The sequence below is a fragment of the Cydia fagiglandana genome, chromosome 1 (genome assembly GCF_963556715.1).
Source record: "Cydia fagiglandana chromosome 1, ilCydFagi1.1, whole genome shotgun sequence".
Classification (NCBI taxonomy): Eukaryota; Metazoa; Arthropoda; class Insecta; order Lepidoptera; family Tortricidae; genus Cydia; species Cydia fagiglandana.
In genome coordinates this window covers 23,174,989-23,201,330 of record NC_085932.1, presented here as the reverse complement: position 1 = coordinate 23,201,330, position 26,342 = coordinate 23,174,989, and the positions used below count along the sequence as shown (strand labels likewise).

Genomic DNA, 26,342 nt, shown 5'->3' with positions numbered 1-26,342 from the left:
TATATTTAAAAAAATAATTTAATATGAAAAAATTTGATAAAATTCATGATCATGATATGTTTATCTTATCCACACTTGATGGTAGTTCTCACTCGCTAATTTCATGAATATATGTAGATAAATATTATATTCCAAATTTTATATTAAAGGAAAAAATGGATAAATGTACGCTTCCAGCAGGACCCGCAAACTCCGCAAAAAGATACTATGTATATTTTTCTAAATCTTTTGCAATGGCCTTATCTAGTACCTACTAACTACCCTAGCCTAGGCAAGCCTACACAATTTGACAAAAAAATAAGGTTTATTTGTCAGAGATCAGAACAGAAAAACATAATAATCGAATATCTAGACTATCTATTTCTATTTTAGGTGGGTATTACAAATTATTTAAATAAATTCCCCTTCATCGCCGTTGAGTGGTATAGCTAAGCGTTGGACCGCGGCGAGCTAACTTTATAATCCTTTCAGACTAATACGAGCCTTCCCTAACTAGGTGCGTTATTTATTGCAGTAAATCTATCAAAACTGATAACTGAACGTGTCTGAACCTAAATGGGCAGCTAAATCTATTTATATAGGCAAAACTAAGTTAAGACCGGTGCACCCATTAAATTCGCTATCCACATAATCCCGGCTCATTATTGAAGGCATTTCGTGGTAGCAGTATTTCGTATGCGTGGAAAGAGAATGGCACATGTGCGTATGGGCTAGGTAGTCTCTTAAGGCATTATGGCACTAAGGGTGGTATTTGTCAGTGGAAAGCACGAAGTAACATGAGTAGGTTGCGCAAGCGCATCTGGGCAGGAGACAAATGACGCAATCGCGCGAACAATGCGCGCTTGTGAGCAGTGGGATTAGGCTTTAGGGTGAATTTCGGGGCAATAATTTATAGGAGCCAGCGATGTGGACGTTTGGTGTCAAATATGATTACTGGTCATTTTTAACTTAGACCTTGTGTTAAGGTTAGGTTTGCTAGATAACAAATTTAGATGGCATTACGAACAGGTTTTATTTGCTATTGTTTAAAATTAAGAATTTTATTCCGGTAAAAACTTGAAATTTGCGCTAGTAGGTAGGTAAGATAATTTATATCCGCGCGGCAGGATTCGCATAATAAGTAGTTTAAATCTGCTATCTGGTTTAATAAAATTAGTAGGTAGTATAGTTGTTAGGGTTTATCCAAGTTTTGATTTCAGACTAAGTAGGTATCAGATACATTATTGTCTGCTTTCATCATGTTCACGGGTAAAGTCTTTTTACTTTTTTTGTTCATTATAATTACGAATGCGTTCGTAAACCTTGCAACAATTTTTATGACATTTATGAAACGCCTAGCTATGTGATTTCTAGTTTGTACCACAGTTGAAGCTTAACCTAAGCGGCCGCGGGCCACATGGTCACCGCCCTTTGTGCCTGATTGTTTAGGTCAGCTGGGCTGTCACCCACTCGTGCATTGAAATTAATTTAGATTTACAATCTACCCAGCGCCTACCGGCGGTTCAGATGAATTGCCTCTTAGTCATGCTAGTTTATAGGGATAATAACATTGTTACTACAAAGTGTGCCCCTTTAATGAGTACCTAAGGCTAGTTTCGTGTCCGTTATTGATTTCGTTGGTAGCTGAATTAGCTAGTTAATCAATAATGCATTTCGAAGGAACCTTAAACTAAAGCTTATCGTGAAAATTGAATGAAAGCGTAAACGTTTTAATTAGCGCGAAACAATAGGCTTTTAACCGCAAGCGCGCAACTAACGGCTCAGCTTCGAGTCTAAAGCTTTTTATACTAAAATGTAATTATTAAACCAAAGTGTTCCAGCGTTCTCTAATCTTCGCAGTGCAATCAATAAAATTACAAGCTGCGTCTCTTAAAATTAGTCAAGTTTTCGTGTATTTTGTGGCTATAAAATATGGTTGGGATTAAAGCGTGGAGCGGCGCCATCGATCAGAGTCGGCGCTTGTTAAACACAGTTTCTCACATCACAACAATAGCCCTCTGCGGGCATATTTCAAACCATCCGATAGCAACATCGGCCGGCCGATCGGCTCGCAAGCCGCACTCTAACTCAATAAATCACCTCTTTACAATATTTATTCGCCGGTAACCCCACCACGGGTTCGCGATGCTATTTCGCTCGGTAAACGGAATGTTAAACACGGATGAGAAGCGATAAAGGCATGATGATGATGGATGCGTTCAGTGCCGCGAACCCTGAACACCTCACTGCTTAGTGCTTAGTCCATGAAATTAAAGACAGAAAGTTAACAAATCACTTATTTCAGGATATTCGTTAACTACAATACTAAAAAAAAACATACAACCGAATTGATAACCTTCTTCTTTGAGATTTGGAAGTCGGTTAAAACCGCCATGAAGCTACTACATATACTTATTCAGTTTATGAAATTATTACGAGCATGATAAGTTTGTTATACTAACATATTTCCTAGTATCTAATTATTGATAATGAGACTATTATCATTTTATTTAGCATTAGGGTATTTTTGTTTAGGTTACTACATACAAATCTGAATCTAGTCTCACTAGGAATTCCATTAGTATAAAAACCACGATGAAGCCAAAATGTAACTCGACAAAGTTCATATCTTACAGCACAGCCGTATCAACTTTTTGCAGTGGTGGTTAACTGTTATCTAATATCAGGTACAGATGTTGCTTGCTGTAAGTATAATTTCCCGCTTCTTTCATTACCTACTGGAAGTAAATAAAAAATACAAAGATGAATAATACGATGATCGTGAACCCGAATACCCAACGTTAAATATCTTGGTACGGCCATTTCCAAGATCCCATCCCGCCTAAAGCAAACTAAATCGCAGCCGGGCCGATAGTAAGGGTTGTATTTACGCGAGCTACGTCCCGCGACGTCATCTAGTATTGATATCTCAATAGGGAAGTTTGTAAGTGACCGCGTTAAGTTATGATGGTCATTTTTCAAAGTCGGTTCGCTGCGGGTTGGCACTGGACTTGTCGGTTTAATGGTTCGGCTTTTAAGCCAATTAGTTCACAGAGTCGGGCACGCTGGTGTTTTTAAATGCATACAATTTGTCACTTGAATATTTTTGAGGAACTTGGTTTCTGTAATGTTTAGTAGAGTTGCTTTTAGGTCACAGTTACCTGTCTCGAACGTGTCTAGGTCCATATTAATTATTGTAAGTGTTGCCTGGCTTTGTAATAAATGTAATAATAAGGTTGGCCAGCCAATCATGTCACCACAACATTCTGGGGTAGATTAATATTGCCGCTCTCAGAAATTGAAATTTACCATTCTTTAAGAGCGACTGTTTCCAACCACTCTGATGTTATTTAGACAAAAAAATTGCGTTGAAAATAACGACTTCGAAAATAGGATAATAATAATTTGTTTTGACGCAATGAAGTATAATCCTAAACCAACAACGGTAAGATTGAAGAATTCAAAATATTTTAACGTCGTTAAGTAAACAAAATTCCTTCACTAAAGTATAAAATTATCTCCAATTATTGGTTAATTCATAATTACTGTTTGCCGTACCATACAAGTACTATTAAGGTCGTAATCATAATTGGTTCTTGCGGGAACCTCGCGGACTGACGCGGACGGTAAATCTCATACTCTTAGCCCAGGCTTACATGATATTATATCTATTAAATTATATCGCGTGAACATAAAGAACCTATCCCACTATTATTTTCTTTGGAAATTAAAGCATAATGGTTCGTATTTTACGTAAAAATCTCTTAACATAACGCTAAGCATCCGATTACTTTAAACACAGTGTTAGCTTTATATTAACTACCTATTGACTTAAGACTATAAAGATAAAGATGATTGGACTATATTTTAGTATTAGTTTATTTTTAGTTTTGCCTATCCATTACGTAGGTACTTAATTAAATCTTTTAAAGTTATTTCTGGTGATAAATATATCCGACTCATTACAGTGACAGGTCAGGTATTTTTTAAATATTACTTTTTATTGATATTTGTGTGAATTATGTTGTTCAAAGATATTATCACATGTGAATCTTTTCATCAAATTAATCCATTACTTTTCGAGCATAAATATATCAATCAGATGTAACTTCGCAGCAACAAAATTATGGCAGGTTGTCGTTAACGCTTGGAATCAATCGAGGCCGCCCTCGTAAAATCAATCATTCGAGTGATCATGTTAGATTCATTTGACAGAATCACACGTTACAATTATGTAAAAATATTTATGTTCATTTCAATTTATTACTAGCCATACAAATAAATTCAATATTCTTGAGAATAACATCTCGTGGCGAGGATTAAAGCCAGTAACGAGCTCGCATTACAAATATTAGAGACATTGATTTAAATGAAAAGCAATTCCACGATTCGATACGATTTGTCGATCGGAATATAATTATTGTACCGGCTAACATTTCACGAGATATAAGACAGGCAATTTAATCGGATACATTACTCGTGTCAGTAATATTATTGATTTTATTATGCGTTATCTACGTTGGTTTGAACCTTAGACTAATTTTATGGTTTTAGGAAATGTTACTTTCGAAATTTGGGATCCGCTCTATCATAAAAGGTAACGCCTTTTGTGTTTCCGGTAGGCATTTTATTGTAAGTAAAGTTAATTACAACTGCACTGGACATAAAACATATCCTTGAAAATTTACAAGATCATTAGGTAGCTTAAATATTGTAGTGTCGGTTCCTTTTTTGTCATTTCAACATATTATTATGTATTATTTATAAAAATTGATACCATACCTTTGGATACTGTATCTAGTTTGTTCCTTCTGACTCTTCTGAGGTATAAAGCAGTCTTCTATTTCTAAACGCGGCCTCGAGTATGTTACCCCGTCATTTTGACTGATAGTCTCAGTTGATTGTCCGAGTCAGTTAGATCGCAATTTCATTGATTTATGTCTGAATAATGGGCGGGCGCATGTGACCCCAGCGCATGCGATTAGTATGTCGTATAAAACTCCACATTTGACGTTTGTTCACGTCGTAATTGCGCCTGCGCAGGGCGGTCATGATGAAGTGATTTCACCCTTGATCGCCGCTCGATTGGCGGTTGTTTCGATATATTAATGGGTACTAAGAGGTTCTCCAAGGAAAGGACGATTAAGCTGAATGTTTGCAAGGGGTCAGATAATTCAACGGTCATAAGTTAGAGTGGTTCTTATTAGGCCGAGTGAGACTTAACCTGCCATGGCCGGCTACGGGCTATACTTAACTTATGAATGCGCACTATAATGGGAGATATGAGCGTTATGGGAAATATTTCACTTTGGTGTTGTTGTGTTGGTTTTCTTGGTAGATGCCACGTTGGGATAAACTTTTATCTAGTCTAAATAAAAATTCTTCTTGAACATATTCTACATAAGTAAATACTTAGCTCATACGAGCTAACTTTATAAAGTATATTCAATGCTCACCTTAAGACTTGATTAGTGCAAACGATGACAGGTCGTTGTGAATTATCCAGATTGTCTTTCAACTGTAGAACGGCGTGGACCCACAGGAACTGGCCTGACCTCCGCTGCAGCCGCAGTAGAGCTATGCAAGATCGCTCTTGCTCGGACTGGGTTACTGCGAACAACAATTTATTATCAGATCGCACTCGGAATATATGCAAATATGACTATTGTTTACACTGAATGATTCCATATCATTAGATACCAAACTTCTGATATCATACTCTCATTAATGAACACACTGACCAGAAATAAACACTTCCGCAATCTACGCGTATAACTAAACCCGCTATGCAACCGGTCAACTCGAATCAATAGAACACTTAATTGTTTATCACAAATCCAAAACCAACAAAGTGTGAATTGTACTAATCGAACGTATCTGAAATTAGACTATTGTTAATGAACAGATTATCGAGCGATAGCTAAATAATATGCCGTTTAACAAGACACCTTCACAGTACATACCGAAACATTATAAACACCTTACCATCTACAATTCCTTTTAAAATGTACTCGCTTCTGTTAGAGTTTAAATTTGAACGCATGGGCTGTAAAAAGGCGTTGATGTGTTTAGAGGTGCGGTAGGCATTGACAATGTTATGATAGTAATTTACATAGGCCAGAAATGGCCTGGACGATGATGGTGCGTAAGCTCATGCCGTATATGGCGTCCAACTCGAGCCCATCGGCGACGTAAAAGGCTCGATTTGTTTGTTGATCGAATTAGCCGATAAGATTTGGGTTTAGTTTGTTTTGATTAGGCTTTTATTGTTGTTTGAACTGGTATGTCAGGTTGATGACAAAAAAGATTTTGTCAGAATTCTTATCGTTTGCTCTCATATGTACTATATACTAGATAGAATAAAAAAAAAATATAGCGTTTATATTTTTCATGGTCCTTGTTTTCAAAGAAATTATATTTTAAAATAAATTTGACGTTGTCTGCTGCGCAATAATCAAATCGAATATCATTTTTAATATTTTTATCCTTGACAGGAAAAAACATTACCAACTACCCCGAGATTCTTGTGAAAATGCGGATTGCCAATAAGATTATTTGCGAACAAATATTTCACGTCTGCAATAAAATATATTACCATAGAACAGTAAATAAGATCAACAGCATCCTAATTAACTTCTGTCTCGGGTAGGTAATTATTCCATACACTAATGAGTGCGAACGCCTGGTGGTGGCCTAGCTATATCCTAATACTGCTAACACCAGAGTTGGAGCCTACCCCAACGTAGTTACTTTTTACTTCTCTTGCATTGAGAAGTTTGGAGCAATACATCATCGCACTCGTTGTGGTCGCTAAGAAGGATTTTTTACTAGTGTCAGCTTGGCAGTTGCCTGTTTGTGGGTTATTCTATAAGAGTTCCTAGTTGACTATGGAACCCAAAAATATCATGAGTAATCGTACAACTAGGAATTGGGAACCAGTCTTCGTTATTGGTCTTTTTATAATAATATTATACCATTAATAAAACATGGTCGGATAGAAATGAACAATAGTACTATACGGCATATCATTCACAAAGGTCACCGCACACAGACCCGTCCTTGTCGCTCACCATTATCGAATCATTCGAATGATGACTCGAGCTCCGATGCATCGATTGCAACCACATTAAGTTTTTAACAACTACGTTCTTACTGACAAGCGATAAAACACCTTATGTTGAAGCAAGAAGTAGTAAGAAGGGTGTATGCGTGTAAGTACATTTGTCGAGGAATAATGAGGGTTAATGCCAGACGGTTATTTGTGCAATCTCGACTGTTGGTTTTAGAGTCAAGAAGAGATTGACGACTGCTATGATTGTGCTCGGGCCTAACTGCCAGCTTGTTTATCTTCGGGCACTTATTTTGCTCGAGAATGTACATATTGCTAAAGTGTATTTGATTTGCTGTTTTCTGAGACCAACCTACGCTGTACGTGGAACTAATGGTGTAATGATATGGATAGACGTCGAAATAACTAATTGTTATTCTTAGCACTTGACAGCAGCACCTACGGTTCGTTGGAATTGGATTAGTTTAATGGACTAAATTTAATACTGGTGTCACTTTAGGGTTATATATCACTAAAATAACAAGAGTTCAACGCCGTTTAAGAAGGCAAGGGCTTTGGCTTGAGTTAATGCTACATAAAATCAAATCGGAGAATCATGAATTCATGACTGTGGTAAACATATTATTAGGTAGGATTTTATAGATAAGTAACAATAGGACTTTTCTACCGATGCGATCCGGACCAAACATTTTATAGGTCTGCTTAAAACGATATAATATATTATTATAATAATATAATTGATGTACATTAGTATAAATAATTAAATTACGTAATGTTGTTATTAATTAAAAAGCGGTAACCCTTATGATTGTATAAAATAAAAATAATTAAATAAATATTATAGGACAATTTTACACTGATCGACAGTCCCATAGTAGGCTCAATAAGACTTGTGTTGTGGGTACTAGACGATGATATACCGGGTGTGGCCTGTAATATGAGCAAAAAATTTAACTGTAGGCTGTATTCCTCATACTGATCAACATTTGTTCAGCGACTTTTAAAAATAACTTTTAGTTTGATTTTTAATACACTTTAAAAGTTATTCAGAGACGCAATGTATTGCGAATTTTGATATGTTTAAGGCTTGACAAGCAACGTCAATCGCAATGATATGGCGTGGCGATGGCGTCCATTGAAGATAATATTTATTTTGTATGAAAAATAGGGAGTCTAATAAATACTTAATGTTTTTTAAAAGATGTTGAACAAAAGTGTCACCGTTTGAGGAGTACAATCTATGTTTTAATTATTTGCTCGTGTTACAGGCCACACCCGGTATATATGTATAATATACACATATACATATATACATTATACTTATGTATATGCATAGAAAACATCCATAACTTAGGAACAAATATTTGTAACAAACACATAAATAAATGCCCCTACCAGGATTCGAACCCGGGACCTCCTGCTTCGTAGGCCAATCGTAGGCAGGGTCACTACCGCTAGGAGGCCGGAAAATGATATGAAAAGAACGCAGGTAAGAAGACGAGCGTCAAGGTACCTATATGGAAGAAATATACAAGCTATGCTGAACCAAGTTAATGGGACAAGGGCAAGTGAATGATGATACCTACTCATGAAATGTCAATGTCATAAAAAACTAGAAAATTACGCTAACACAATTTTTGAATGGCTACAAGATCATAAATTAGATATCAATCTAAGTAAAACTAAGATCGTCCAGTTTAAACCGTATCAAAAAAAAGAACTAGAAATAGACTTCAAACTAAATAACCAGACTATTGAACAAGTTGACCAGTTCAAACTTCTGGGCATAACCGTCGATAGTGGAATGGATTGGAAACCACATGTACAAAATATAAAAAATAAGCTATCCACATTCATATATGCCCTTAGTGTACTCAAAACTAATACAAATTTCGAAGCATCGTTATCTGCATATTACGCATATGCCTACTCCTGGCTACGTTATGGACTTATCTTATGGGGTGAGAGCACTGATGCACACGATCTGTTTCTTCTACAGAAAAGATGTGTCCGAATTTTAGTAAATATTCGAAGGAGAGAAACAACAAGGCCACACTTTATAAAACATAACCTCCTGACACTGCCTTCCCTCTACATTTTGGAAGCAATCATGTTCGTTAGGAAACATTATAATTTATTCGTGCAAAAGAATCAGATTTGTAATAATTATAATTCAAGGACAGGGTATCAGTTAGCGTTGCCAAAAGCGAACCTTGTTATTTTCAAAAAAAGTCCATATTACCGATGTGCCCAAATTTATAATAAAATACCCCCAAATATATTAAAACAAAATAACAATACTAGGTTCAAAAATATAATAATGAAAATTTTAATACAGAAATGTTATTACTCAGTTGACGAGTTTTATAAAGATAATATAAATGAATTTGATATTGCATATAATAATTGACCTTAGCCTGCATTGTTTTGTTATTTTGTTTTGTCTAAAATTTATAAAGAATTATTAATTAATTATATTGATTTATTGACATCTAAATGATGAATTTGGAGGAATTTTAATTTTTTTTTTCTAATGACTACAATTTTTACGATTTTCAATTGACTTTAAGAATTTTGTGTAATTATATAATAATCTAGCGTAATTTTAGTATGTACATACATCCTTGCTTTGCCCTTACAGGGCCCATGTGAAACTGCTTATAATATTGTGTAACACCTATATTACCATGGTCGCAATAAAGTATTATGAATTATGAATTATGAAATTCGGAGGACAGGGTGGTTTAGGGGTTAAGCTGACGTACAGCTTCGATGGCCGAAGCTATTCACTTTGGTTCACAACAGAACGGTATTCTATAAATTAATAACATGGTAATTTATAGAACACCATTAAGCGTATTTTATGGAATAAAGTTTAATAAATAATAATATTCGCAAAGTATGAATGGCACACTTTCAATCAATGACAACCTTAGACTCCTTAGAGGGTACCTCAGTTAGTCTTATAGGTTAATAGGTATTATAATACCGGGTGTGGCCTGTAATATGAGCAAAAAATTTAACTGTAGGCTGTACACTCCTCATACTGATCAACATTTGTTCAGCGACTTTTGAAAATAACTTGTACTTTGATTTTTAATACACTTTAAAGGTTATTCAAAGACGCAATGTATTGCGAATTTTGTTATGTTTAAGGCTTGACAAGCAACGTCAATCACAATGATATGGCATGGCGATGGCGTTCATTGAAGATAATACATATTTAACACTGATTTAAACTTTCACGATTATTAAACATTATCAAACTGCACAACGGGACTTAATCGCGTATTTAAGTTTTAAGATTTACCTCCGTCGTTTCGAGGACGGCGTTGTCCCCGTGGTCTCGGAGAAGACTGGCTCAAGTTGACATCAACATCTTCCACGGGGACAACGCCGTCCTCGAAACGTCGGAGGTAAATCTTAAAACTTAAATACGCGATTAAGTCCCGTTGTGCAGTTTGTTAATACATATTTATTTTGTATGAAAAATAGGGAGTCTAAAAACTTCATAATTTTTAAAAGTTGTTGAAGCAAGTTTGATTGTACTCCTCAACAGTGTCACCGTTTTGAGGAGTACAATCTATGTTTTAATTATTTGCTCATGTTACAGGCCACACCCGGTATATCTGCATGTTATTTTTCTTGAAGCACGACTTGAGTCCCCTGTCACTCGACCTCGGAAGAACATCTTCACGTTCCAAACGTAAGAAAGTGTTCTAATTTTGAATTTGCTCCTAGCTGCAAACCTTCCGTCAAGCGGAGAGTCACGAATCCTGCGCAACCGTTTCTCAAAAACGTTTCAATTAACACGTAATATATAAGCGTTAGGGTTTAGTTTCGTGTGTTTATTTTGACAGTTCGTTCGAGTTGTCGATTTATTCGATTTAATCGCTCACGTAGTGTAATGTAAGCGTTCACACACGGTTGTCACGCGCGGTTTCAGCCTCATCTCGCTTTCACTAGTCCGTGTGAGGTTGGCTTAAGTGGTTATGGATACCGTTTATTATAAACGCTCTATGTTGTCGTAGGTTATCGATAATGATCATGAGATTGGTATTAAGATATTATTATATTGCTTGTATTTTCTCTTTACTGCGAAGAGATTACTGTAGATAAGTAGACACAAAATAACTGAACGACTGAGTAAGTGAGCTTTGTGCAGTTTTGCGGTTTTGATATGACTCGTCAGTTAATTTGTTCGCTGTTTGTATTAATTACCGGGATAACTAACGAAACGCCAAGTTTTGCTTTAAAAACGGTCATTTGTTACATTTCTTACCTATATCTTAATAACATTTTTAGGTAAGTACCTACGTGTTCGATTATAATTTCAGATCAGCTTTGTCCAACTTGTTCTAATAAAGATCCAGTCCAGACATCTAATTAACGTGAAGGCGGTGGTCAGATATGATTAAAACATTGACGCTGTCTTCGTAAAATTTGTCGAAACACATTGGATGGTCAGCTATGCAGTTGTCATAATACTAATTGAAGCTGCTGTCCATTTTTTGTAGTAAAGTATAGGTACAATAAATAAAATATAATGTATACTCACTTAGGCGATGTTTGCTCTGTGCTTCTTTACAACAGTCGGGATGTAGAAGATGGTACCAGCTCACGCCGTGGAGCGAACTCCTGTCCCAGCCCAGGTGCCACTCGCTACTGGACAATACAATTTATAATTTATTATAATTACGATCGTCGCACTTATCGACATTGTACTAACCTACATAAAAATAGATGAACCGATTAAATTTTAAGGATGACTCACGTTAAACTTAGATGTATCCGGGCCGGAGCTTCCGGCGCTTACTTTTCTATGACAGATGATCGCGTGATGCTTTCCATAGAAAACGAAGCGCTGGAAGTTCCGGCCCGGACCCGGGCCGGTCTATCGTGAGTCATCCTTTACTGATCAGTGTCCGGGTTTTAGGTTGAAGTGTTGGGGTAGGTAATTAGCTATAGGCAGTGCAATTAATGAACATTGAGCAATTCTAGAACAGTACTTAGTTTAATTTTATGTAGGTATGTATTAGATGATCTTAATTGATCATTATCTACTACGATATTACTAAAGTCTTATTCAGGCAAAAGTAATAGCATCTGAACCTTGAATTAACAATAAAACAATACACTTATAGAAGAACAAAATCTAAAGTTAAATTAAATTGGACCTTTTTATTCAATGCAAACACTAACACTATCAAATTAAAGTTATTGTAAGAACTAAGAACAGAGCAAGGCCAGTTGATTGATCGATGTGATGATGATGACCCCTCAGATATTTGTTTAGCCAGTGTCAAGTTCACTTTAATTATATTTGTCAAAATTGTAATGAACTGTCTTACTTAATATCTGTTTCATTTTGATAAACTATCAATTCTTGGGCGAGTCTACGAAAGCGAAGGTTGAAATGTCTAAATCAATCATTTTTGTTTAAGTAAGCTCCGAGAATGAACCTTGTAGTTAGTGTTTTATTAAACTTTGCGTATTTAGGTACTTTTATATCTTTAGTGTATAGCTTATTTAAGATTACATATTCAGATTTTTTTAAATTGTTTTTTACTAACTACAATCAGTACTTACATAAAATCCACTGCAAAACGTTGGCATAAGTAGTGACATTATTTTAGTAAATGATGGGAGTTAATCAAATCAAAATCAAATATCATTTATACAGACAGACACACAGACAGATTTATACAGATTTTATTAATACAGACTAAACGTAGGTAGAGATAATTAATAACCCTGAGACGTTACTCTTTGTTTATCCCTTGTAGATCTTTCAAGTATCACAACACAAGCTTTGGTTATCTTAAAACACTTAACAAGAATACTACTAAATATGTTAACATTAGATACTAGAAATGCGTTAATACATTTAATAGAAGGAAATAAATATTTCGAAATTACAAGCCAACAATAAAAGGTTTGTGTATCCATGACCTCCTTTATAAGAATATTTAAACTTCAGTCAAGTGCCATTGATAGCAGTTGAGACAAATGCAAACAGCTAACAGCTTATAAAATCATTGCGTCAATCTAGGATATACCTAATCATTGTAGCTACTTATTATTATGAATCTAATGGTTATATTTCCGCGCACAACATATATGGGCCATGTGAATGACTTCAATATACTGGCTGACGAAGCGGCTGCTTACCTGAGTAGGGCGAAATTTTAATTATAAGTTGTTAGCATACCTAATAAATTTTTGTGTCCAGTGACATGTAACGAAGCCATACGATAAATAAATAAATTTCCGCACATTTCAGAAAAAAAATGTGTTTGGGTAATATAGGGCGGCAAGTGCGCAATCACATGGCGCCTGAATTAATAAGGTGTCGAGGGTGCAGAGGGTGTCGCTTCTGGTCTAATCGGGTCTCTAAAAGGCGAACTGCGAATACAATTGTATCAATTACACAAGTCAAGCAGAGACAATAACTAATGTCAGATTTTATTTATAATGAGGCACTTGCTCATTTGAAATGAACATAATGTCTCGAAGACAGAACAATGATTGTTGTTTATAGGCTTTATAGCACACGCAACAATATGGTATTTACTGGTGGTTATGTGCGATAATCTTCAGGATTTGACGTGTGCTTAAGTCATATGGCGGTTACCTTGCTAACAAAAACAAGCAGGTACCTACGTTATTTCGGAATTCATTATAGTCGGATCCCTACCTACTGAGCAGGCCAGTTTTAGTTCAAAAACTTTTAGCGTCTTGATATGGTTTTGGCAGTGCAAATCGTAGTATTTTTCTATTGGTGACAATGTTACATGCATTTTTTTATTCTTCTTGTTTAAATAGGATTATTATATTTATTTAAAGGTCCTTTCATTTTAACTTACAGGCCAGTATTAAAAAGCCTTAAGAACCGCTCATGATCTTGAAGTAACTCGTTTCTCAAAGCAAACAAAACGCTTGTCATGCTCGTATTTGCTTATACAGTTTCACGGTAGCTTGTAACTCCGTCATTGTATGCAAAGTTACACTTCCGAGCAGGTGACAGGCTTAATGTTTACATTTCATTAACAAAGCGAGAGGTGACAATGTATTTTATTATTTTATAAGGACTACGTTGCCACTTAGTAAATTGCATCTTTTCTACAAATGTGAATACTACTGGAGACGAGTCAGACGAGCTATTTACATATTGTGTTATTTTGCATTTGCATTCCAAACCCAAAAGGTGTTTTGTTTATACCGGGTGTGGCCTGTAATATGAGCAAAAAATTAAACTGTAGGCTGTACTCCTCATACTGACCATCTCTAGGTAACTAGGTACATCTGTTCAGCGACTTTAAAAAAAAACCTTTGGGTTTGATTTTTAATACACTTTAAAGTTTATTCTCAGACGCAATGGATTGCGAATTTTGTTATGTTTAAGGCGTGACAAGAAACGTCAATCACAATAATATGGCGTCGCAATGGCGTCCATTGAAGATAATATTTATTTTGTATGAAAAATAGGGAATCTAAATACTTCATAATTTTTAAAAGTTGTTGAACAGATGTGTCACCGTTTGAGGAGTACAATCTATGTTTGAATTATTTGCTCGTGTTACAGGCCACACCCGGTATAATATGGGATGATTCTGGTCTTCAATTTATTTTATTTAATAATAAATATAGGTGTTTATTAGGATAGGTCTTAAGGCCTCATTTAGACGGTGCGAGAACCCGCTTGCTAACCTAAATAGTTCGCAATATAAATAAACTTGCATGCGAGTTCGCGCGACATCTAAATGAGCCCTTAAGTTATCTTTAAAATACTTAAAGCTTAATTTTGAGAGTAGGTATAGCTGGTCAAGCAGATCTTGTCAGTAGAAAAAGGCGGCAAATTTGAAAAATGTAGGCGCGAATGGATATCGTCTCATAGAAAATTTGAATTTCGCGTCTTTTTCTACTGACAAGATTTGCTTGACCGTCTATAGTTCAAATTCCATTATAGTTAGTTACCTATCGATGAGATGAAGCAATTTCCATGATTTATTTTGTTTGACACGTAAACAAAAATATTTTTTTATTTATTTAAATATCGACAACAAGTAACTAGGTATGCACATATATTTACCTACGCATGAGAGAATACTTGGAGAATACTGACAGAATAATCTCGGTGTATCCTAAACTTGTTTTTACCTAGAATTTCAATCTCTTTACTCGTAAAATGTATGCTGCCACCCTTTTTGTGCCGTCAACGGGTGACAAAGCCTGACCGCTGTTTGCCATTGCATATCATTTCAACTGGTATTATTTCATGCCATTGAGCGCCGGAGCGGTGACGCGGTTCATGAATATGAAATGCCCTCAATAGATATGTTGTCATACATCTGCCTGCCTCTGATGGACAGTAGCACTGACTTACGCATCAATAACCTTTGTTTATTGTGCCTGGAACCTTGAACCAGTACCGGGAATGTAAGGCTCCGTTTTAGTAGGAGGTCTTAAGGGAGAAAGGCGGATAAGGCGTACTAGTTACCTATTTAGATAGTTTGCGTTGTAAACACGGATTTGACTGTCTATATTTCTGTAATTTTATTATTTTTAGGAAGTTTTTAAAGCTGCTGTAAGAGGGCTAAATATATTACGTTTATAAGAGTCATAAGAATAAAATTGTCCGAAAGCTAATCTCTGCCAGCAGCCATACCTACCTATATTTACGTTCATATCATTAGCTCTTTTATTTTTTTGAATTAAGTCTCATTTGTAGCCGTCCATATATATTTTTTAAAACGAAACGGCTACTTTGTTACATACCTACAATACCTACATGTGTATATTTAGTGTGTTACATCGAACAACTGACCTAGCTGAACGCAAAATATCCTCAGACTATACGTGATTAGGTAAATAGTGATGGTCTTACAGTTAATCTCACGTTAAAAAGTGTCCTACAAACATAGCTTACTTGACGTCGATGTGCAGTATCTTCATGTCCATGGTGTGCAGCGTGGTGAAGACGTTGGTGGCACCGTGCACGACGCACTCGCGCGTCTCGGGCATGGCGAGCGGCGTGCACGCCGCCAGGAACACCGGCTCGTTGCGGCTGCACAGCGGCAGGTACGACACGAAGTGGCCCCGCACTAGAGCCACCTGTCATCAAATCTATAGCTTACTTGGCGTCGATGTGTAGTATCTTCATGTCCATGGTGTGCAGCGTGGTGAAGACGTTGGTGGCGCCGTGCACGACGCACTCGCGCGTCTCGGGCATGGCGAGCGGCGTGCACGCCGCCAGGAACACCGGCTCGTTGCGGCTGCACAACGGCAGGTACGACACGAAGTGGCCCCGCACTAGCACTACCTGAATAAAAAACATATATTGAACAAAAAAAAACATCGGTTGAATATCAACAGTATAAAGAGAACTCCAATTAGAAAACGCCATGAATATGCATTTGCTACGAGGAGTGATGGGAATTTTAAATATAAATATTTTATCCGCTATACTCAAAACCTCGAGTGTGACGTCTGATATTGGTTTTATCTTTAAATTCAATGGTACATATTTTCATATTAATGCAGTAGACTATCAGGGGGCACTTTGCTGTGAATGTTTTGCAACAGGTAGCTAGTGACATTGTCGCCAAATTTATAGAGTTGACTAACTAGTCACATCTTCTGTTTCTTTGATTACAGATGTGGTGCATAATTATTTTCCTTCGTATTTTCACGGAAACGTACGAACGTGTCTTACTATTTCAGTCAGTCTCGGTACAAAAAGTACTGACGTTGACTGAAGTAGTATGTCATGCACAAATACGAACGTTTCCGAGAAAATACGAAGGAAAACAACTATGCATCACATTCTGTAGTCGAATAGCTTCACTTCTGTACTTAAGTAAGTACATAAGTTTAAATAGCGTGCGATATGGTGGTAACTTCCTGTTATACCTATTAATAAAACTTATATACCCATCATTACAAATACGACAGACATAATAAGACCCGCATTCATCGCCGACAGATTGGAAGGGGCAAAAAGTTTAATCCGAATGATATCATATGCTGAACCGGATCCATTTTGTTTTCGACGGCCTCGCAATGATATAGGCCATCGATGATACGAGTAAACTGCAATAAGGATGAGGCATATAATTTTAATGACGAGTCGTCGTTTTCTACGCTTGAAGAAGAAAAACTGCCGCACCCGCTATTTATTACATAATTCGCACAGCACACATATTTTTTTGTTTTACGCCGGCGATTAGATCCAATAAAAGGATGCGAGCGTGTATGAGGAATGTTATGAATGTGAAGGAAGCGAAAGAGGTATGTCAGGATCGTAGCAAGTGGAAATCCGTGGTCTCTGTCTACCCCTCCGGGAAATAGGCGTGATTATATGTATGTATGTAAAAGGATTTACCTACCTACTTATTTCAAAACTGCACCAGATTTAACCGTCCCAAACAGTCAATTCATTTCTCGTCGTTACACTATGACCTGTTAAAAAGGCTAGGGCGTGGCAGTTTGACATTCTTAAGCGGTGCTAGACGAGACGCCGACACAATAGTTCACAGCTCGGCCGCTCACCAAACGATCCGGATTCACTCGGCCTTGGACGATATCGACTACTTATTGAGTAGGTACAAGCTCTGAAATCGCTCTTCCTACACGATTATTACTTAACACAAGTACTTACATTGAAATATCTAAAACATAAAAGAATGAGGACCCACACGTGACCCAGTCATTTTTCCGCAGGCGGAAAAACAGAAAAAGCATGACCATATTGACCATAGTAGCTAAAGAAGAAAGCACATTTATAGACGATTAAGGCACATAACTTTTTTTATCCTAATTGCAAATCTGTATCTGTAGATAGTTTTAGCAAGTCATACTACAAAGTTTAGGTTTGCAGGTGCCTGATGCCGTGCGTAAAACGGAGCAACAATTGCATAAAAACTAAATCTATTTTACAAGATGTAATAAAATAGCTCCACTATAGGCCAGATTATATCATGCCTTATAAATGCAGCAGTTGAAGAACAACTTTCAAACGTCTTATCGCATTTTAAGTTGAATTTAAATTTAGTCCTTATTTAAAAGGAACAACGTAGTGTTTGCGACTAGTTTGATAGGGTGAATTATTGAGAGTTATTACTTAAGACATTGTTTTACAGCAGCATTTACTAAAAAGTATCTGCCTTTCCAAAGTTCAAAGTATGAAAGTATAAATATATTATGTCAAGTTCAACCTCGCAATTTTGAGTTAGAAAGGATGCCGTTACAGAGCTAAAGGCCAAGTTCACTTAATGTTTCGGTTGTCACATACTAAGTTTAACTTGTGGCTAAAGGAAATAAAATTAAAGACTATAAACTAATTGAAAGGGTTTAATAAATCTAAGCTAGCAAACAAAACAATGCATTACAAAACAAATAATTAAAACAATGGATAAAAAATAACATGACTGACATGTACAAGTAACACCTCAGCAACATAAACGACAAGACAAACTTTGCAATATACGAGTGATGTTGTAAAAACTTACAGAGAGCATTTCTGTGTGACCATATGGCCTACATTACAGTTTGCATATCCATAGATTTCATAACAGGGCCTGATTTGAGTAACGTACAGGGCGATCGATCGTGAGACACTATCAGTCGGGCCCGAATCCATCAAACATACCTACACGCGTCATGAGGTGAACAATGAACAGCTTTCTAATGACTGATAAAATTGAGTGACCCGTGTCATGTGTGGGTCGGTAAAGACAGTAGCTTTGACAGTTATGCTGGGGTTTTATGATTCAATTTATTGACGCGTTAGGAGCTGGCTTTATATTTTTATTTCGAAGATTTAAGGTTCACAGCACAAGTGTTTACAATGGGACTAGGTATAGGCAGTAAGATTGACTCATTGTTGATAAAACAGAAAATACGATGACGAAACGATATCTTTGGACATTCATAAACATAAGCAAAATTTTGTAAATCTTCGAATTTAATAAAATCTGTCATCACATCACCTTCACCTATGGGAACGAACACGGGCCATGGCGTGTAGGCAATGGCATATGTATATTAGGTAGGTACGTATGTTAGAACTTTATTGTACGTGTAGACGTGTCTCGTGCCTTAACGTTTTAAAACAGCCACTTTAAATTATAAAAAAAAATACATTTGTAAAAATCGAACACGAAACAAATCACTTGACCGTTTTCAAATAAAAATACGAGTGCAGAATGTAGATTTGCTTTTAAATACGAAGGCTGAGCCAAGTCTGGTCAGAAGAGTCACGAGAGTCAGTCACGAAAAGTTACGTCAGGACACACCTCTCATCTTATACTATGTTCCATTTTTTTTAAATCCTTTATAACGGTTTGTGGAGTTTACCGGCCTGCGCGTACGCCGGTCAATCACGACTCCACGCGTCCCATAGACATATTGTTATGTTGTAGAGTTGGTTCGTGTTAATTAAGTTTTATGGTGTCTATTGTTTTGTTGAATTTATCTGAAATGGTGCCATTAAAATTTTTTTGGTTGATGACTTTTGAATTGCTAGGAACAAATAAGTATGTATCTGGCTTAAATATAAAATTTAAGAAGTTGAAAAAGAGTGAATTTAAAAAGTTTCTCAGTCAGTCTATGTGCATTCACTTATTATCGCAAATACATAATAAAATGTAGGTACATATAATTAAATAATTAAATCTACATTTTAAATGGCTACGGCGACGTCGTAGCTAATGTAATGACGGATGTGAAACTTGCGCTATAAAATTTCAGGAATTTTAATAGTCCGTACACCCCTTACGTTTCATAATATCGTCGTGAGGGCCTCTACGTGTTGGCTTTAAATCGCATCCTCCTCCTAAATAACCACAAGCCTATTGTTCCGATTATGTGCGTGATGTTTACTGGGTACATCTTTTGCTGAAATACACACGCATAGAGTCCATCCAGTGTTTCAGCTGGCCGTACATAAACTGCAGTGCGCATCTATTCAGCTTTTCAGAATATTTTAGCAACATACATCAATGGGCCCGATTCGGATTTTGAAATAGACATCTATTACATATCTTTTAGACATCACCAAGATACGATAACGATATGTTTAAGATCTAACCTGTCAAATTTGACATTAGCGCGATTCTGGAGATACTCTTGAACGATTTCCACAGGATATGACTTAGAGATCCAATTCACATCTAATAGATATCTTACTCTATCTAACGTAAAAGTGACATTGGTTGCCTGAATTGCGCTGCAAAAGAGAACGTATCTAGAATGGATCTAGTACGTGTCGTCTCTTGTGAATATCTTGACGTTCGAATACTGCAGAATATCAGTTCGTTTCTGCCGCACCAATGACTAACGGTTCGATTCGAACTTTAAGATACGTCAAATATTACGCATACATACCTACGATATATGGATTAGATATGTCAGTGTCAAAAGTGAATTTTCTTCAAATTAAAAAGGCACTTTTACACTGACATATCTAATCCATATTTGACGTATCTTAAAGTTCGAATCGGGCAGTTAGCTTGTTTTTATTTGAATGTATAACGCGTCTTCAAATCAATATTCTTCTACAATCGAAGCTAAACTGTCGTCATTGATCGATCAGTCGTGTGTCGCTGAATTCGGCTACGTCGCGCACGCGCCGTGGCGCGGCGTGCGCACGACGAGCTCGTGACGTCACCTACACGTCACGACTCACCATACCTTTCACTGCCAATTACCGATTCATTATTTGTAATAACTTTTTATCTAAATTAAGTCGTTTAATAGTGATTTTATCTTTTATGTTCGTTAGTTATGACATGATTGGACAAAATTTTATGGTATGTACTAGTTATTGATACCTTTAGTTTTAGGTACCTAGTTATATGAAAAACGCTTTGATGAGCTAAAAGTGATATAATTAAGAGTGTAGGAATTTTGGCAATATACACACTTGATCAATCTTTTAAAAACTTTTAGGTACTTAACTACAACGATAATATTCAAACTTTGAACTTTTTTTATCTTATCCTATCAATTTACGTTTTAGGCTGACCCAAGCATATGGATGTAATATTTCTCAAGCTGTAAGCTAAAAATAGGTTTAGAAACAAGAGTAAATGTGGATACAAAGGTTGCTATCAGATTTGCCACCCGTAGCCTCGGTCACACTCTTACAATAGTATACACATACAGTATGCAAATAATACATCTTAATATAGAGGAGAGCAGTGCCTTCGAGTTTTGTTATTACAATCAGTGCATTTACATTTCATAAATAAATGCATCTCCTGCAGCTAACGACGCCACACCGAATGTTTTGTGGACATGAGCCTTTATTTAAATACGTTTTATCGTATTCGGTGTGAATTTCAGATTCTACGGCCGCGGTTTTATATCGGTTTAGCATTTAAACTGGTGACTACTGAGTATTTATTTTAAGATTAAAATTGTTTTTGCCACGTGTTAACTTATCTGATTTTGAGGTAAGTACTTACGTAAAGGCTAGCACTGAAATTGCTATTTTACATTTCAAATCTGTCCTAAAATACGGCTTATCGGTTTACAATCACACAATTTCCATTTAAATAACTCGCTAGATGTATATCGGAATATAAAATTAAAATGGAATTCAGTATATATGTATAATAGCCTTGAAAACTAATAAATTGAACTGCAACCCTTAACGTTTACAAATTGAAAACCTTTAGCGATCAGAGAAGACAGTTAACACTTTTTACTTTATGAATTAGAAAAAGTAAGTTTATTGAAATGCAATTTTAATTTATTTACATATTTCTCCCTTTTTGCAGTGGAAACGGCGAGTTGCTGGGGAGCTGACGGGAAGCACGCGACTCAGACAGAAAGGGGACCTCCCGTTCCGAATGTAGAGTGGAAAAGCTGCTAGCATCATGAGCACCTTCGCACCGGGAACGGCAGAGAGCGCTTTGTTTGTATACGTTTTTAGTTGTGATTCAATTTGTAATTTCTATACTTTTTATCAATTAATAAATCAAAAGTATATAATGTAATGTAAATGAACTACTAGCAGCATTCGAAGACCGCAGATTTTTTTAATATTAATATAATCAAGGGATTTAACTTATCATGACAACACTAGTTATGTTCACTCTATTTTCCTTTACATTTAGGTAGCTAATTGCTATTAGAGCCAGCTTAATAAATATTGAGATTCACCCAATTGCAACACTTTACTTAATACATTCGGTTCCAAGATTGAGTGACTAGGGGAGTCAGTCGTAACAGCTAACTTTCAAGTTTGATTGACGCCTGCACTTACTCGTTGAGTTAATAATATTGAGTACTAATTTATACTGTAACCACTTCTATTTACTTCAAAGAAGGCATGACGTAATGCTTTAAACGTTTGCTCTTAACACTTGAAAATGGATTTTATTGGTACACTTGTAAGGAAGTTGGTTCATTCGATAAGTTTAGCTCAAATCGCACAAATTGCTAAGTAAATCTGCGTGTAGAATTTGTAATACAGTAGTAGTAAAGTAGGTAGTTTGTAATAAACAAAATAGGTCGTTATATTCGTCGGGTGACAAGCAAAAGTCACTAAGTACTATCAAAAAATTAAAGTAACAGTGCACTTTATTACACTTGTAACACGGTTTATGGTCCAATAATTTCAATGGTGTTAGTTAGTGACTTTTGCTTGTCATCCGACGATATATAATGTGAATAAATAATGATGGTGATACAAATTTACGCTCATATCAACTTCAGTAGACAAAATGTCTATTTAGAAATGATAATATATGAAATATCTTAATATTTGCTAATTCTTGAAAGCAATTAAAAATTGCATTTAAAGTGAAACAATCCCAGTAAGTAGGAATTGGAAAAGAGGCGTTACTTGATGAACTCTAACACCAATTTGAATGCACATTAGCGGCTATATCAATTACAAAGGGAAACTCAATTGAATGATACATGAAACAAATTAGCCTATTGAGCAAAAAGCTACGTACAGAGACATATCATTTGGCCGTGTTCTCACGGACTCTAAAAATCGAGTACCAATCATTACATGGACCTCTCGAACTGACACGTAGGTATATTAATTCCAGTAATGACCGTCCGAATGAGGCTTCTTTCGTCACACCGTATAGAAAACATCAAATACATATAATTAGAGGTATCTATAAACTACGGGAATTGTGATTCGTCTTCTTTAATTACGAAGGCCGGGCTCGAAGGTTGCGGGTTGTGAAATCTATTGATTCTGCTCGAAGGTGATGCGATCAATCAGCGAGCATTTATGTTTGGTGCTGGTGAATTGTACCGGTTCTTGGTAATTATATAAAAGCAAGTGTTTTTTGGCAATTGGAATTGAATTTGCGCCATACATTCGTAATTTGAATCTCATCACAATGTATGTTTCCTTAACCCAAAATTTTCGTTGAATGTTCCTGCTCAGTCTTGTTGTAATTACACTTTTTATACTGTAACTTTGTAATGTCAATCAGTCAAGACTTTTAACATTTTGACAAGCAATTACGTCTAGGATCTTGTTAGATTAAGTGACATCCGGAGATACGAGTATATTACGAGTAGGTACCTAAACAAAGCGTGTGTTGAGGTCAGTTGGTTTCCTGGTCAAGGTACGGCTTTTAGATCTTAGCGGATATATATAAGGAATAAATAGACAGTTAATCTTTTTACTCGATAATTAGTATTATTTCTACTTTACTTCAATTTGTAGGAAATATAAGTGAGCATAAAATGGTCTAGGTATCCTAACTATGAATTCTTAGACTTAAGTATTTAAAATTGGTATATATAATATATGGTTAAAAAAATAATACTTAAATTGTTGTGTCAGACTTTGTTACTTTGTTATCTTATTTTATATATATTTCAAAACGGTCGATCAACAAAACTATCAAAAGGTTTACATAGAATATCATGAATAGAGAGATGACGAGTTACTGAATGCATGGTTAATATTATCGACCTTTTCTTGTTAAGTTTGTGTATTTGCTTTAAAAGGCCAAGTTCGATGGTTAATCCAGAAATATGGAATGCCGTCGTAGCTAAATTAACCGTAGTAGGGTCTATTATCGTTTAAATTTTAGTTCACGGCTGCAAAAGTATACTGTGAGGGATCTACATAACATAATGACATGTTCAAAATGTTTATAAGAGCAAGGCGTTCGCGCATGAATGAAGGCATTATAGCTTCATTGAAGTTCAAGTGCGGGTTTATGTTGTGTTCAAAGATAACATGAGATGTTTTACAGACCATCAACGCCTTTACATTTGTTGGTTGTGTAACCCTATGAGGTTACCTACGACTCTTTTGGAACTAGGTGATTGGCAGTCTGCGACTGAAGGTACTCGTTAAAAAACTCTCAGGTCGACCTAAGAATCCTACTGTTTTTTAAAAATAATCCAGATATAAAATATAATATTATTTATGTTATATGTATATTACATGGCCTTGCATTTAAAGTTGACATTGCGATTCTTCACCTAGATGGGCTAAATTTATTGCTGCACAATATACAGGATGGCTAAAAAATAACTACATTCCCGTTGCCAGCGAGGTTTTGATATTATACTGAGCAACTTTTATTATGGGACCAACCCTGAAATAGTGAAAAAATGTTGACTGTTTCATACATTTTGGTTTGTGTGGTCAATTTTCTATGGGAGGGTATTTTTTTTTGCGTTTTCGGGGTTGGTCCCATAGTAAAAGCTGCTCAGTATAATCCCAAAACCTCCCTGGCAACGGGAACGCAGTTATGTTAGTTTAGTAGCTAGGGACATGTAGTTACATTGTGATATTGGTTAATACACGAAGTGAGCCTGCTAGGAATGTTGCGTATAGAAACGATCAACGCCATTATTATAATACGGAATAAGGTCAACTTGGATCCTAAGTACCGACAGCATACAGAAATCGAGCAAGCCGAATTAAAAAAATGTTGCGTGAATTGTGCGATCAGAAGCACTTGAATGTACATAATATTCAACTACTTATTCATTTTTCAAAAAAACCCAATAGCACGAGAATAGTCGTTGTGGTGAGTCTTATCATTGCTGGCCTGAAATTGTTGCATGAATGAATGTGATATGAATACTTCAGATTTTTCATATTTAGGTACTTATGTACCTATTATGTATTTCAGAGCTCAGAGATACCTATATTAAAATATACGTATCCAAGAGTAGTTTAATTTAGTTTACTATATTAATAATAACGTAAAAAGGAAAGAAAATACATATTGAAAAAGACTTAAGTATCGCCAGTTTTTCCCAATAAATAAAACTTATCCAAATGATTATTCGACGCTGGCTTTTCTCCAGTCAGTACCCACAAGAATGTATATTTTAACTAGTTGCACAAGTTTCTTTTGTCATTGTATAATAATGATGCTCCGCGTTTCTGATGTTTTGTGTCTTGGAATGTGCTAAGTACGATTAGACTTATGCTATGCGCACAGACACGGATTACACATACAGTTACCGATACACTTTCGAAACCATAAAAAGTATATTAATATGGAAGACATAAGGTCGAAAATGAGTTGTAAAACATCTAATTACATTAAGACTTATGTTTTTGTAGATCGTGTGATCGATGGTTTTGGTGACGCTACAGAGACATAATGGGAGTTAAAATTTCGGCCAGTAATTGATGGGGAGAAAGGCCGAGATTTGATTAATTGGAGTGGTTAGAGCAGGTAGGTACGTATAGGTTTCTGCAACGGCGCGTGGTGGCCGACCACCAGCGGGCGCGTTATTGATAACTTGGCTTGTTATATAAAATTCCCCGTCGGTTTAAAGGTCGATTGCGAGCAATACGTTCTGTTGCGGTTAATAAATTGCGATAGTAGGTATTAACATTGTATATTCGAGGGCTGCTTTAGTTTGGTAAGAAAGATTTTAAGGTAATAAATAACGATACGGTACGCACTTATGTGCTTACCTTAATACATACAATTATTTAGCACATAGAAATATTGTGAAGAGTGACAGGAGTGTGCAGTCGATAGGATCAATTGGCAAGGCAGAGGGCTTTACTTAGCAGTGGAACACTCTTCCAGGGTAACGCTAGCTTTTTCAATTTATCAATTGATCATTGACACCGTTAAAATGTGTAATTATCTAAAATGTATCCTCTCCTATATCAGTTCAGTAACGTTTCAGAGAACAGTCAGAACAGTAGAACAGTCTCTGAGAAAAGAACCCACTTTAACAAAATTAAATTTTTCGTCTAGAAGAGATACTGCTAGGATTTAGTGTGTGTCGGTTTCGTGACCGCATACCCATTAGCGCTAAGCGACGCTTG

General features: G+C 36.1%; 1 protein-coding gene and 1 long non-coding RNA gene across 2 annotated transcripts in view; both read right to left on the bottom strand.

Annotated features, from left to right (window-relative positions):
* LOC134667803 (uncharacterized) overlaps positions 1 to 26,342 on the bottom strand; it is a 433,239-nt gene that overhangs the window by 157,014 nt on the left and 249,883 nt on the right. The window lies entirely within an intron of this gene.
* Positions 1 to 26,342, bottom strand: part of LOC134667154 (PAS domain-containing protein cky-1-like) — a 120,343-nt gene that overhangs the window by 6,035 nt on the left and 87,966 nt on the right. Inside the window, exons 7-9 of the mRNA XM_063524464.1 lie at positions 16,186 to 16,370; positions 11,607 to 11,713; positions 5,436 to 5,589 (exon numbers count right to left, since the gene is read on the bottom strand). Of these exons, the coding sequence (XP_063380534.1) occupies positions 5,436 to 5,589; positions 11,607 to 11,713; positions 16,186 to 16,370 (446 nt within the window). The remainder of the gene's footprint in view (positions 1 to 5,435; positions 5,590 to 11,606; positions 11,714 to 16,185; positions 16,371 to 26,342) is intronic.